Below are 15206 nucleotides of genomic sequence, written 5' to 3' on the forward strand. Positions count from 1 at the left end.
TAGATAGATAGATAGATAGATAGATAGATAGAAAGTGAGGGACAGACAGACAGACAGACAGACAGACAGACAGACAGACAGACAGACAGATAGATAGATAGATAGATAGATAGATAGATAGATAGATAGATAGATAGATAGATAGATAGATAGGAAGTGAGGGACAGACAGACAGAAACATACAGACAGACAGACAGACAGACAGACAGACAGAGAGACAGACAGACAGACAGACAGATAGAAACAGACAGACAGACAGACAGACAGACAGACAGATAGATAGATAGATAGATAGATAGATAGATAGATAGATAGATAGATAGATAGATAGATAGATAGATAGATAGATAGATAGATAGATAGATAGATAGACAGACAGACAGACAGACAGACAGACAGACAGATAGACAGACAGACAGACAGACAGACAGACAGACAGACAGATAGAAACAGACAGACAGACAGACAGACAGACAGACAGACAGACAGACAGACAGACAGACAGATAGATAGATAGATAGATAGATAGATAGATAGATAGATAGATAGATAGATATAGAGAATATAAGTGAAACGACAGTTCAACTCAACCAAAACTTGATGCTGTTTTTATCATTTGTATTTTAATATTTAATAGTTACTAGAACACGAGCGGATAAAATACCACACATACCTTTGCCATAATGTCAGCGTACGCCATGTACAGGTGATCTACATCAAGTTTTCTGTAAGTCAGAGAAAGTCAGGTACAAGTGACAAATCTATCGACATTGGTTACAGCAGTACCAAACAGCCTGATAATCAAATAAATGCTTTACGTTTTTTCAGTGAGAGCTGTGCGGCTAAAATGAAGAATCAGCTGATGCAGAGGATCCGGCTTGGCCTCTGTCTCTTCTTCTTCCTCCTCCTCTGCCTCTAATGTTTTCTGCAACAAAAGAAAAACATTAACTGCAGTCAACATTGTATAATCAAATACTGATTAAAATGCACATTAAGACTCACAGATAAATCATCGATCATCTTATCCTCAAATGAGTAGCCCTCATTGTCCAACCAGTTGCGTTTGTAACCGTCTAGGAACATGTTGGACGCCCGGTGCCTTGAAAGACATGAGTAATAGAGTGAGTGTTAAATATTACTCTAATGCCTTACTGTTAAAATAGCAAATAGGAGGAGTTTTATGACGAAAACCTTGGGATGTTATAGAGCGGAGTCATTCTGAAGCATGCCACCACAGCCCGGCGGCGCTGCTTAGACAACAGCTTGTGCCAAACCATCTTCTTGGATTTATATGGATGTTCGATCTGATGAAGGAAAACACAATACAATCCTGAATATTTACACACCCCAGTGGGCACATCACAATAATTAACGGGTACTTTATTGCTGTATCAGTAATAAGCCTCATCATTTAGCTATAGAACTGTACATCAAATATCTCAATTGATTTTTGTGAATATTATTATTAATTTTAATGAAACATTGCATTTTACTGTGTCTTTATTACCCTTTTATTATATTATATTCGAAGGTAATTGGCTTTTTTGTACGGTACTTTCTAATACACTTAAATTAAATTACTCTATTGCATGTGAATTATTGCACTCAAACACTCAAGTATACATAAATAATAATAATAATTCGTTACATTTATATAGCGCTTTTCTGCAGCACTCAAAGCGCTTTACATATGAACCACCAATGTGCAGCATCCACCTGGATGATGCGACGGCAGCCATATTGCGCCAGAACGCCCACCACACACCAGCATATTAGTGGAGAGGAGATAGAGTGATATAGCCAATTAATATGAGGGGATGATTAGTAGGCCAGCGGGCATGTTTTGGCCAGGATGCCGGGGCACACCCCTACTCGTTTTCGAAAGACATCTTGGGATTTTTTATGACCACAGAGAGTCAGGACCTCGGTTTAACGTCTCATCCGAAGGACGGTGCTTTTTTTTTTTACAGTATAGTGTCCCTGTCACTATACTGGGGTGTTAGGACCCACACAGACCACAGGGTGAGCACCCCCTGCTGGTCTCACTAACACCTCTACCAGCAGCAACCTGGGTTTTCCCAGGTGGTCCCCATCCAAGTACTGGCCAGGCTCAGCCCTGCTTAGCTTCAGTGGGCTAGCTGTCTTGGGCTACAGGGTGATATGGCTGCTGGATGTCATGTATGGACATTAAATAAAAATATCGAGACTTTATAGTATTGGGGCACTGGATTTGGAGCACTGACTGGACCTCAGTCCTCCTCACCTCATCTACATCAGTACCTGACTTCACTAACACCTGAATGTCTGAATGAACACAAATGTCCAGAATCTTCCCAGAAGAGTGGAGCTCATTATAATAGCACATGGGCACTAAATGTGGAATGGGATGTTGAAAAAGCACATACTGTTTGTATCAGAGTCTGCTGTCCACAAACATCTTTCCAAATAGTGTCACAATTCAGTGAAAATTATAAGCTGTTTGTGGGAATATTTGTGCACGTGTTGGTTGCGTTGAATCTGTCAGTTTGTTTGTGTTTACTGCTTACCACTTCAATGTTGTAAAGCACAGCAGAGACTTCCTGTACCCTCTTCACAACTTTCTCTGGATTTTCAGCATCCTCCGCCTTGCCTGAGGTTTCCTTATACAGAGCCATCTGCCAGCGCATGGAGGGGTCCTCCACCTACACATGACCACACAGAGAATGAGATACACCACACACACACACACACACACACACACACACACACACACACACACACACACACACACACACACACACACACACACACACACTCTACCCTCACCTTGCCCTGCAGATGAAGGTTATTGTTCAGGAACTCCCTCACTTCTTCATCTGTGTCTTTCTGTAATGAGTAGAAAAATGAAGACTCGTATCTGCCCTTCAGGTTTTCATCAGGCTTTATTTGATCTGAATTATAAAGTGATCTCAGATCTTTATAAATAACAGGAATAGTCATTATTAACCAACAGTACTGTTGAATTTTTTAACATAATTGTTGATTCAAAAACTCTGGCACTAGTTTCAATCTAAGTTGTGCCTATTTACATGGACTTGCAAGACCAGTCAACAATAACCCGGCTGCAGAGGTTTTTTTGCTAATTTCCCGCACTTGTTTCAGTTTTTTTGTCTATGCATCCATAAAATGAAGAGTACTCCTCAACTATAATGGAACCGCTATGAATGGACATTTGGTTCCCTTTTGAGTCTGGTTCCTCTTAAGGTTTCTTCCTCATGCCGTCTCTAGGAGTATTTCATTGCCACAATCGAGCCTCATTAGGAATAAACTTAAAACTATGAGAAGCAAACGTATAAATTATTTTATACAACTTTATAACTGCTTAATCTCTGTAAAGCTTTGAGACAATGTCCAGTTTTAAACTACTTAAATTGAATTAAAGCTCCACCGATTATTGATATTATTATATATATTATTATATTTTATATTATGTGTGAAATAATTAAATTAGTAATCAAATCATATAATATGTAAACAAATAATATGCACCTTATTGTGTGCAGTTATGCATGGAATAATTTGCATGAAACTGGTCTGTGGTAAATAAAAGTTTTGGGGCCACTGTGCTAGACAATATTCGCAATACCTTGATCTGAAATTAATTAAAAACAGATTGAAGGTCTTACGGCTGCATAACAATTGTTGATATGCCAAAGTTTTCTGTAAGGTTTTCCAGCAATACCATTCCCCTGTTTTACTCCTTATATACTGGTTGCAGTTACTCCTTGTTTACCAAAGAATAGCGGATCTTTGCCAAGTTGATGAGCTCCTGATCTGCAGGAGAACACATATTCAGACCAATGGGCAGGAGTTTCTTCAAAGCAGCTACAATCAACGAGGTCTGCACCGAGTAGCGATCCCCACGTCGCTTCTTCTTTGTACGTTCCGCATCAGCGCCACCACCCTGTAAAGATCTCATGTAGTTAGACGGCAACTATGGCATTCTTGAGGATTCCTATTTCAGACTCTATTCTTGTAACCTGGTATTGGTGTGCAAAGAAAGTGTTATCAATTCCAAAAAAAAATCTAAAACGTTTCAGTGCATCAGCTATATTTGTCTGAATATAAAATAAACGGTGCTTTATTTTTATTTAATTGCACGTATGTATGTAATTGAACATTATGCAAAATGATATATATATATATATATATATATATATATATATATATATATATATATATATATATATATATATATATATATATATATATACACACACACATAAAACTATCTACCACAAAAATACTCCTAATGGCAAAAAAAATAGAGGATTTCCAAATATCAAATATATTCACCTGAATATAAAATACTGAATTGTAAAATATTTCTGCATCGCCCATTTTTATATTTCAGTAAGATGTGGCTTTCTTTTTTTAAAAAACATATTATAGCTAATTATGCAAGTGGAATGGAGGTGATTTGGGATGTGGGAAACAATTGGTGTTACTGAACTATTCTATTGTGTAACACCAAGCTTTTCAAGCAAATGTTAAAAAATAAACATTAACAAGTTAATACTGGAGTTAGTTGTTCATCCTTTGGCACAGCACACTCAAAAAAAAAAAACAAGCAGCAGGTTACAGTAACCTTCGGTCTCACCCCAAATCCAATCACTCACCTCCACACAAGCACACATGCATCCATCGTTGCAGTGCATGGCCCCATTTATTTCTTTGCTGCCATGTGAGTGTGTGCATGTGCTTATGTGTGTTAATTAAGGCATCGGAGATCACAATTTGATGCTCCATAAATGATGTGTGATTTTTAAATGTACAAGCCTATAGACATTTAATGAAAACTGAGTGAGTGAATTGGGTGACATCCTCATCTACATCACCTACATCGAGGGAACACTTTAACACTGTGTAGTAAGTAACTGTAAAACGCTTCATGGAAAATGGCACATGCTGTCATTTTATTTTTTTATTTTTTTTACTATATTACCATTATAATCTTTACAACATATTTTTATATTATGGTCATGTTTAGATTTGTGTCTGATGGACAAGCATGATACATATATACACAATAGATATAGATGGTACCAACAAAAAAAGTATGGACAAGTATGGACACTTTCTTTCTTTCTTTTTTTTTTTTTATAACCTTATACATTAATATTGAAGACATCCGAACTATGAAAGAAGACATATGGAATTATGTTCTACACAAAAAATTGTTAAACAACCCAGAATGTGTTTTATATTTTAGATTGTTTTAAGTAGCTCATTTCCAGTAGCTCCATGTAGCTCCAAGACAGCTTGGAAAAGTCATGGCCTTCTCTTATCAGATTCATGAGATGGTCACCTGGAATGGTTTTCAGTTCCCAGGTGTCCCTTGTCAAGAGTTTGTTTGTGTCATTTCTTGCCTCCTTAAAGTGCTTTAAGCCATCTGTTATCTTGTGAAGTTTGAGTAGAGAGTCAATATCCTTATTAGTGCTACTACAAATCCATATATGGCAAGAAACACTCAGATATGGAAAGGAAAAAGACAGTCCATCATTAGTTTAAGAAGTGAAGGTCAGTCTTTGCTTTGCTAAAGACCCTGTTCTTAAAATGTATAATAAAATAACCAGCATGGCTATCGCAGCATTTTGCAGTGACATGCCATGCCATCTGGATTCCACTTAGAGGGACCATCATTTGTTTTCGAACAGGACAATGACCCTAAACACACCTCTAGGTTATATAGAGCTATTCGTTCAAGAACGAGAGTGATTGAGAGCTGCATTGAATAATCTGGTTTCCACCGTCACCCGATCTAAATCCAGTTAAGATGGTTTGTGTTGATTTGGACTGCAGAGTGAAGGAAAAGCAGCCAACAGAGACCCAACATCTCTGGGAACTCCTTGAGAATGATGGAAAACCGTTCCAGGTGACTAGCTCATAAGACTGACAGGAAAATGCCAAGAATGTGCAAAATATGAAAATATTCTGGGTTATTTAACACATTTTTGTTTACTTAACAATTGCATAATGGTCTTTCATAGTTTGGATGTCTTCACTATTAATGTACAATGTTCAAATAATAAAAATAAAGGAAATCCTACTGAAAGCGAAGGAATGTCCACACTTTTGATTGGCACGGGAGATTCACACACATTAAATGTATACTTAAAATTAAAAATGTGGTCAATGCTTATTAACACATATTGTATCTTATTATATTAATTTAACTTGTGTATTATTTATATCATTCATTGCTATACAACAGGACATGTAGTCAGGGCACTGACAAAGTTAGCTACATTTACTTTAGGAGTTAAATAAGCAATATAAGCTCAATGGCAGAGATTTAATTTAATGCTATTTATATCAATATCAGGCGAGTCGTACACTTCCTATAAGTACAAATAAAAGACGGTCTCAAAAAAAAAAAAAGGAGACATTACTAGATGCTGATTTTACCAAATAAAATGCTTTAAAATGTTCATTTGAATTCTAGATCAGGTGATCAACTTTATTCATTTGCCAATTTAGTTCATTAAAAAAATAAATAAATTTCCATCTGCACTGTGAAGGCTGTCCAGTACATCTGGAAATCTTTGACTGAACCTGAGCTGATAAAGTAGCTTAGCAATGGCTTAAACCTTTAAGAAACCTGCTGTATTACTCCTGTTACTCTAATAATAATGGTTCTTCCTAATCTGGTCAGCTGTGAAGGGGGATTTCTTTTTTTGGGAAATAAAATGCTGTAATTCCTACATTATCATTTTCATTATTCAATTTCTGCTCCTATACCTTACAGTATAAAAACTACAATAACACTGTATTGGTGTCCAGATATTTATGAACCCACAAGCATGTCATGACGGCGTATAGCACATGATATATTGATTAGGTTGTGTAATTCTTATGGTACAGAAACCAGGTAAAGTGTTAATTAAATCTACAATCTAAAAATATAAATATCTTTTATTAGTTTATTGTATTTAATTAAAAAGTAAAGTGCTCCATGAGAATTAGAATGAAGGAAGAGTCAGTATCAAATGAAAAAATGGGACAAAATTATAAGGTCATGCCCATCCCCTCCACAAAATACCCCCATTTTCCATGATGCCACACTCACCATATGCAAAATGTATATATATATATATATATATATATATATATATATATATATATATATATATATATATATATATATTTTTTTAATCTATGATCAGATGAAATGATGGGCAATGAGGTATTTGTATAAGGAATATCTAAAAAACATCAGATGGTTAAGAGAGAACCCTGGAGAAAAGCTTTACCGCCAAAGTTGGTGGTAAGAAGATAAAAAAATAAAAATAAAAATGCAAAAAAAAAATTGTAAAAAAAATGAGAAAAGAGGTAAACTGCAACGATCTGCAGCAAACAAGATCCAGCAGGTGGCAAACCCATCAAACTCATCAACTGGCAGGGCAATGGGACTCAAACCCAGCCGCTATCGAGCAGCTGAACATGAGTGCCATGATCCTGAACCTGTAAACTAGAGCTGAGAACTTTCATCAAATGCTGTTTTCAAATGCCTGCTCACACACACACACTGGCAACGAACAACTTAAAAAAATCACTAAAATATTTATATTACTGTAATTTAGACAGAATGATAACTGATTCGCTAAACAGAAATTACTATAAATTTTGTTTGAGTGTGTGTGTGTGTGTGTGCGTGTGTATGTACGTGCGAATGGGTGTTTTGTTTTCTGACGTGCTAGTGTGTGTGTGCAAGTTTGATAGAAAGCCTCGGCCATGTGGTGCCATGCGAAACAGCACAGCTTGTTGTCGTGCAGAAGTGTATTCTGACCTCTCCATCCCCAGCCTAGAGAACCCGGCATCCACACCAGGACAGAACGCACACACACACAGAATTCACTGTTAATATCCCGGCTCCGTGTGTATTCAAAGACAAAACAAAGGGGCAACTCCAGACAAAAATAAACACCACTGCTGAATAATAATCAAAATAAAGCAAGCAGATGATGACAAAAAAAAAAAACCCTTGTGGTTAAGCCGCTTTTTAGGTAACTTTTACATAGAATAGTGGGTTAGCTTAATTTCAGAGACAAAAATAAATGTATTAGGGGGTAATATAGGGAAAGAAAAAACATATTGTCACAAGTAATTCACAATACATAGACTAGATAACAATATTTCATGTTGCTAACAAAATGGCAAATTTAGCAAATATGTCCTTGCATAAGTATGCACCCCTGTTCTCCTTTTGATCTTCTGACTAATGAACACTTACCTTATCTGCTGATTTTTCCTGGATGGCCTCCTCTATGCAGATTCATATTTGTACCCTATTATTTTATTATTTTGAATACAAATATATAATAGTGCTCTATGAAAAAGATTGAGCATGTATTTTCATTTTAATTGTAGAAATTTTGACCTATCCAACTATTTTTTCTCTAATCACAGATTTTACCAGAAGTACATACATTTTTGGATGGATTTTACAGCATGGGGTGAATATTATGTACAATCACTAATATATAAATACATATAATATAATGCTTTCTGTGCACTGTGCGCTCTCAGTGGTGATTATTCGACAAACCCCCATGAATCGACGTCTAATTATTTCATGTGTAAACATGTTTGTTTTATTGACTGTCCTAACCCACACTTCAATATTTGGAAAGGGGTGAATATATATGCAAGGCAACCGCATGGGTTAAATTATTATTTTTTTTTATCTACAAAAATGTAATAAAAAATAGCAAAATGAGAAAATATATATCATAAATATTAAATTGTTCTTTGACATGCAGCATTTTAGTACAGTTATGTCATCATGTCTAGTCCTATTAAGTAGAGGATTGTTACGCAATTAATTATGTTCAGATGAAACTTTACCTTGCTCATCTTACTCTTGCTGTCAGCGGTGAGGAAAGACATGTTATTAATCTCGTTCATCACTACGAAGTTCTGCTCCTCACGCTTGAAGTTCTGCAAAGCCCAAACAAACAACAGGACAGTAGTTTGACAGATGAATATTTGTAACAATAAAGTAAGTTTGAAAATGTGCCTGAATGAAGACATACATGAGATTTCGACCAGAAGATAAAAACTTCTCCCACCATCCTGAACAGGTCTTCAGCATCAGGATCAGGGCAGGTTAGCCACCTCGCCCTTCAAATACACACAATAAGAAGTTTGTGTCACTCGTTGATACTGTGCTCTGTTTTCTTGCCTACGTTTATGGTATAATATGTATATGTAAATATTACAGAATTTGGCAGATGCCCTCATTTAGAGCAACTTCCATTTATCTCATTCATGCAACTGAGCAGCTATTGGGTTAAGGGACTTGCTCAGGGGCCCAGAAGTCTCAGGTTGTTGTGGCGGCCAGCCACAAGTCCAATCATAGATCAAAGGTTCAATGCCTTAACTACTAAGCTACACCTACCACAATATTGAGACAATGTTCATTGTGAAAAGCGCTATAGAAATACAATTGAAAACAATATGACACCTGTACTAGGGTGTTAGTAATAAAATCTAATCTAAAGAAAAGAAAGAAAGAAGTTTTATAATTGTCATATGTACTTTAGAGCACAATGAAATTCTTCATTCGCAAATGGTAGCAATGTTAGGAAGCTGGGGTCAGAGCCCAAAGTCTCCCAGGATACACTGCCCCTGGAGCACTGAGCTTTAAGCGCATTGGGTGGCAGCTTGCCAATACCAGGGCTTGAACCACTGACCTTCCAATCAGTAACCAAAAGCCTTAACCAATGAGCTACCACCTGCCCCAAACAACAGGGTCATGGTTCCATAAAATACTTAAAAAACACAAGTACAAATGTGTCAATGCACATCATTGTCTATTTAACAACATACAAAGGAAACAAAAGGAATCCAATCCTTTGATGTCCTTTCTTATACAGGCTTTTTTGAGAATTTTCCATAAATATAGAAATTTATCAGGCCATGTTGCCGTCAACTATTTAGCGTAAGCAGGCTCCTTGATCAGTACCTGTTGTTGTCCACATAGCGGATGAGCAGTGGATAGAGGGCATACAGATCCCTGCAGAGGACAGCGAACTCATCTCGGATTGTTCCTTCCTCACTGTCCACCTCTGTCTTTCCCTCCATACGCAACTGCTCCTCCTCAGCTACTACCTTCCCTGAGCGCTTCTTCAGCTTTTCCATTGTGGGGATGAAGTGAGACTTTAGCATCTCTGGCTTGGCCCTGCTAACAATGGGCTGGGCAAATACTGAGAAGAGAGAGAAAAAGTATGTGCTTATAGACATCAACAACATGGTAATATAGTGCTGTAACTAGCATTAGTACATGATAACACATCATATATAATCTGATATGGCCCCTTGGCCAAATATAGGATAGCAGATGAAGTATAACTCTAGACTCTAATACCAGAACTCTGCCATGAGCCACTGGAAATTAGAAGACAGTTATAATAACGGTTATGTGATGCAAATATTTCCAAGCCAACCATAATTAACTCTCTATTCCATACTAACCAGCCAATCTTTTCATCCAGGAGGCCTCGTCGATGCCCAGGTTGTTGACCACAATCTTCATGATGCTGCCCAGAAGCTGGTTGAGGTGCTCAGAAGTGACATCAGTACAGATTTGACCCTCCTGCTCAGGGAAGTTTTCAAGCCCTCTTTCCCACCAACGTGGGAGGTAGTTACATAGCATGGGCAGTGTGATCTCAATCACATGCGGCATCTCTGTGTAACGAGCTCCAGACTCTGCCAGGTCGTTAATCTCTTTCATGAGCACATCCAGCTGTGGGATGTCCAAGCACAACTCCTGCACCTCGTTCGGGAGACCTAAAACTAAAATACAAGAAGAAGAAATCTTAATGTAAAGATTGTCTGTTCACCATGTAAACAATGTATTAATAAATGTAACAATTTATGTATTATTGCATCTGGATTTGGGATGAATTAAAAAAATTGCACAGATCATTAATTGAACAACAAGGAATCAGAGACAGGGTTAGCTTTTGCAGCTTTTTTTCATAAATGTTCATCGTTTTAAATTGCATGGAACTCAAGCATGTTGGTCCTTCACATTTATTTTCCAAAATGATTTTACTGTTTTAATTATTTGCAGGTCAATTAAAAAAAAAAGAATTAAATGAGATAATCAAATGTTTGTGAAAATCATTTTAGAGTCTTTATTTAAAAGCTGACAAAAATTTGTTTGCACTCAATGCTCCATTATCTGATTGATATTAGACAGGAAGACAGCTACTCACTGGCTCTCTCTCTTGGTGTTTTCGTCGTGTAGACGGAGTATGCGTTGAACTCATTGAGCTGGGGCTCCAGATATGCCACTGGCATGGCAGCAGCCAAATGAGCCAAACACTCACCAAGAGCAGGCCTTAGCCTAGAAAATGCACACATCAATACTTAATACAGTATCACACACACATTTCCACAATCTCCTCATGCTTGATGTTACTCACTTTTCAGCATGAGGGGTCTTAACTGTACCCACTGAATAGATACTGCACATGAGACGATAGCAAGAAATCTGCAAGTCATCCACTGAAAAAAAAAAAAGAAAAAAGACAATAGGTTAGTATGTCCTTTAATACAGCTAATTACTAAGAATACACATTCCTGGAACGTATATGTGGGAACACTTACAGATGACATCATCACCAAATTGGTGCTGGGCGATGTGGTCGAAAAGTGACGTCAGTACTGGCAGTAGAGCAACGGTGGTGTAGTTAATATTTTGGGACACACCTTTAACCTTTGGAATGGCAGAAGAATATGCTAGTGAGACAGATCATCTGTGATATGTATTATGTCAATTTTTTTTTATTTCCATACAGTAATCTTTATTAGAGAAGAATCCGCTTCCTGTATCCGACCTGATTTTTGGTGGACACCTTGCCCAGTTTAAGATTCTCAACCATCTTCTCAATGTCATCAGCAGCGCTCTCAAAAAATGAACGGAGTCCTGCTTTGACGATCTCTGGTCCAGATTTCATCACCGTTCTGCAGAGAGAGGAAATGAGTTCAAAGCTTCTTGTTTGTATTTCGATGTTTCACAATTTTCTACACATCAGAAAATATTTTTTTGTTTCTTTAGTTTTGCATGGAAATGTTTTGAGAACTTCTTGTGCTCTGTGGTTTTTATTTATTTTATTTTGGACCAATCTGTTAAAATTTTATATCCTACTTTTGTGAAAATCCCCAAAGATTAGCAGTTTATTAGTCACAGAGATCACATTTTCCCCATTCTAAAGCTTGATGAAACTATTAACTAAAGCTCTTGACCTGTATCTAAAAGACTGTATGTATTGTCCTGCTTCTTGATTGGCTGAATGGATAACAAGGTGCCATAAATAAGCAAATGTGGAGATGTATTAAATTGTCAATCTACATAAACACAATCAGTTTTGTTTTATTTTAAATAGAAAAATATGGGTCAATGGGACGTCCATGGTTAAGTAGTGAATGACAGAAATAATAATGGTAAAACTAATCTCCACTTTACCTGGCATCCAGTGAACGTGAGAGGATATGTAAGCAGTTTACTACCGCTGATGCGTCAGTTCCTGTACACATTACATGCAATAAAGAGAAGTCAAATATACAGGGTCTATTATTAGGTCTTATACATTGAAGATTTTATCCAGAGTTATAATTTCATAGAACCATTATTCCTACTGCTCATTACAAATAAGGATTAGTAGAGCTATTAGTGTGTCAAAGGTAAATTGTTGATTAGTAGGAAACATCTGCCAGTACAATATGTAGATTCATGCCAGGTCACTAAGCTTTGGTGTACGAAAGATGCTGAATAATTACAAATTATGATGATGATGATTATATTATTATTATTATTAAAACAAGTACCTTACTTAGACAGTCAAATGCTCAGAAAATGCCTGGAACTGACTAATATTATTTTTTTACTACTCGTCGCTAAAAGAACTTTTTTGTGAGTATGAGTATGAATAATTAAGTACAGTTTCTGACTAGTACTAAATCAGAATCAGGGATAAGGGTGTTATTAAGTTAAATAACTATTACTATTAAATAATTGTGGAATAAAACTTAGGTTTAAAGTAACTACTCAACAATGACTACAGTCACAATGGTTGCAATGAAAAAGCACATGCTGAATACTGCAAAGAAAACTGGAGCTGACTGTATGTTGTTCATTGTGTAAGATTATATATAAATATATATTTTTTAGTTATAAAAATATGAAAAGTGATGTTATCGTCACTTAATCTTCAACTCAGCGTTGTGCTGCAAAGAGTTAAGCAAAGCACAGCAAATCACAGCAAGGCCACAGCAACAATGAGAGGGTGTGAGAGAGGAGGTGTTTTTTAAAGGAGAGAAACGGAAACAGGTGAGGAGGAAAAAGCAAAAACGGAAGCTAGTATAAATTAGGATAAGAAAGATGGCTGGTGGCATCAAACCCTTACGCAGGTTTTCTTACCAAAGAGGGAAACTCTGTGCCTCACTAGAGCAGCCAACTTACAGAAGATACTGAGGCATGGAGAAAGAGAAACAAAGAGGGAGAGGAAAAAGGAAGGAGAGATGAAAGAAAAAAGGAGGAGGAGAAGAAAGAGGATGAGGTTTCGAGCCATGAAAACAAAGGGGAAGAAATTAACATGGTCCAGTAAAACAATGAGGAGACAGAAAAAAGAGAGGCCATTGGGACATGGAGTACCAGAGGCAGGAAAGAGAATCCAAAGAGCAGATGCATCTTTGTCATGTAATAGTTTTTATAGTACATTCATAGTCATTAGAGATCATTATAATCCAAAATATGCGTTATACTGTGCGGTTTTATGCACTTTATGCACTCAGCTGAAGGTTACCTGGCGATCATCTCTTTTTCCTTGTTGGAGGCATGACCACCACTTCCCAGAACCTTTGCAGGAGTGGACAGGAAGTAGAGGCAGTGGTTTTTAAAGTACTGGTTTATCAGAGGCAGCAGGATCTAAAAGTGAAAAAAGATGACAAGAAATACATTTTTAAAAATGACACATTCAAGATTGAGTGTGTTTTCATATGAATAAGACTAAAAATCTTTGTCACCTTGGCAAAGAATTTGATCTCCTGCTCATGAGGGGACTTCTCGACTCTTCCGCTACTCACAACAGCCTCTGGATTCGCACACACACACATACACACACACACACATATCACAACAGATTTTATACAAAGTTTAGTATGTGATCACAATCGAGTGTTACCAGAGACTAACCCAGATGTGCAATGAACTCTTGAGAGATCTCCATCCACTTCAGCAGCTTCTGAAGGAAGCCATAAGCAAAACGTTTCTCGATAGAGGAGATTTCCTGCTCCATATCCTTTAAGCCTCTGAACAAAATGTACACAGATTAGATGAGGCAACACATCTTAAATTATATATACATATTACATTGTTAAAAAATGGCTATGTTATGTTGCACAACACTGACTGTCTAGTTGTACCTAGTAACAGCATATCCTTCAAACTGGAGGAATTTAAGTAAATCTTGGGCTTTTTCCCTGTCGCGGGCTTTCTCTTTGGCCGTCAGAGTGTCATACGGAACAAGCAGAGGATGAGTACCACCACCTATAAGAACACAAAGTTAAGATTAGTATTTTGATTATTCTTCTTAAATAATTTGCAATTATCTTTTTAGGCAAAATGTTAAATACTGGGACCAGTGAATCAGTTATAACGGAAGAATCAGAATCAGAATCAGAATCAGGTTTATTGGCCAAGTGTGTTAGCACACACACAATAAATTTGGTTCCAGCTGTTAGTGACTCTCAGAAGTACAGACATTAATAACACTGTACATTTAGCTTGGACTATAGAAGACAAAACAGACAAGACAAGACAAAACAGACGATGTAAAACAATATAGAGAGTATAAGTATTAAATAGGGATAGAGTGTATATGTCAGATCAGTAAAGAACAGAACAGTAAGAAAGAACTTTTTAATATATTTGTCACTCTGTATTCTAACTAAGAAACACAATTTTGCTCTAAAAGTTTGTTTGAAGTTATACTTTATTTCCTATTACAAATTCTGGGAGCAATAATCAAATTTTCAATAGAAATACAGGTTATTAAAAATCAATAGAAATACATATACTTTTTTTTTAGAATAGACTTGACAATATATAGCATGTTTGTAAGAATTGGAAAGTAGAAAATCTGAAGAATACGATGGAA

The 15206-nt window shown here is 36.7% G+C and overlaps 1 protein-coding gene across 4 annotated transcripts in view; it reads right to left on the reverse strand.

Annotated features, from left to right (window-relative positions):
• Positions 1–15206, reverse strand: part of LOC124395450 (ryanodine receptor 1-like) — an 87486-nt gene that overhangs the window by 22467 nt on the left and 49813 nt on the right. For 3 of the 4 annotated variants that reach the window (XM_046863939.1, XM_046863938.1, XM_046863937.1), the window contains exons 59-79: positions 14473–14596; positions 14243–14358; positions 14074–14141; positions 13854–13975; positions 13469–13518; positions 12515–12575; positions 11886–12012; positions 11656–11764; positions 11472–11553; positions 11262–11392; positions 10516–10836; positions 10007–10247; positions 9075–9162; positions 8887–8979; positions 3773–3943; positions 2806–2865; positions 2547–2681; positions 1192–1304; positions 1003–1099; positions 819–925; positions 674–725 (exon numbers count right to left, since the gene is read on the reverse strand). In XM_046863939.1, the coding sequence (XP_046719895.1) occupies positions 674–725; positions 819–925; positions 1003–1099; positions 1192–1304; positions 2547–2681; positions 2806–2865; positions 3773–3943; positions 8887–8979; positions 9075–9162; positions 10007–10247; positions 10516–10836; positions 11262–11392; positions 11472–11553; positions 11656–11764; positions 11886–12012; positions 12515–12575; positions 13469–13518; positions 13854–13975; positions 14074–14141; positions 14243–14358; positions 14473–14596 (2468 nt within the window). Of the gene's footprint in view, positions 1–673; positions 726–818; positions 926–1002; positions 1100–1191; positions 1305–2546; positions 2682–2805; positions 2866–3772; positions 3944–7828; positions 7844–8886; positions 8980–9074; positions 9163–10006; positions 10248–10515; positions 10837–11261; positions 11393–11471; positions 11554–11655; positions 11765–11885; positions 12013–12514; positions 12576–13468; positions 13519–13853; positions 13976–14073; positions 14142–14242; positions 14359–14472; positions 14597–15206 lie in introns of all 4 variants that reach the window. The other variant, XM_046863936.1, reaches the window with a different exon arrangement.

This window comes from Silurus meridionalis, chromosome 13 (assembly GCF_014805685.1).
Source record: "Silurus meridionalis isolate SWU-2019-XX chromosome 13, ASM1480568v1, whole genome shotgun sequence".
Taxonomy (NCBI): domain Eukaryota; kingdom Metazoa; phylum Chordata; class Actinopteri; order Siluriformes; family Siluridae; genus Silurus; species Silurus meridionalis.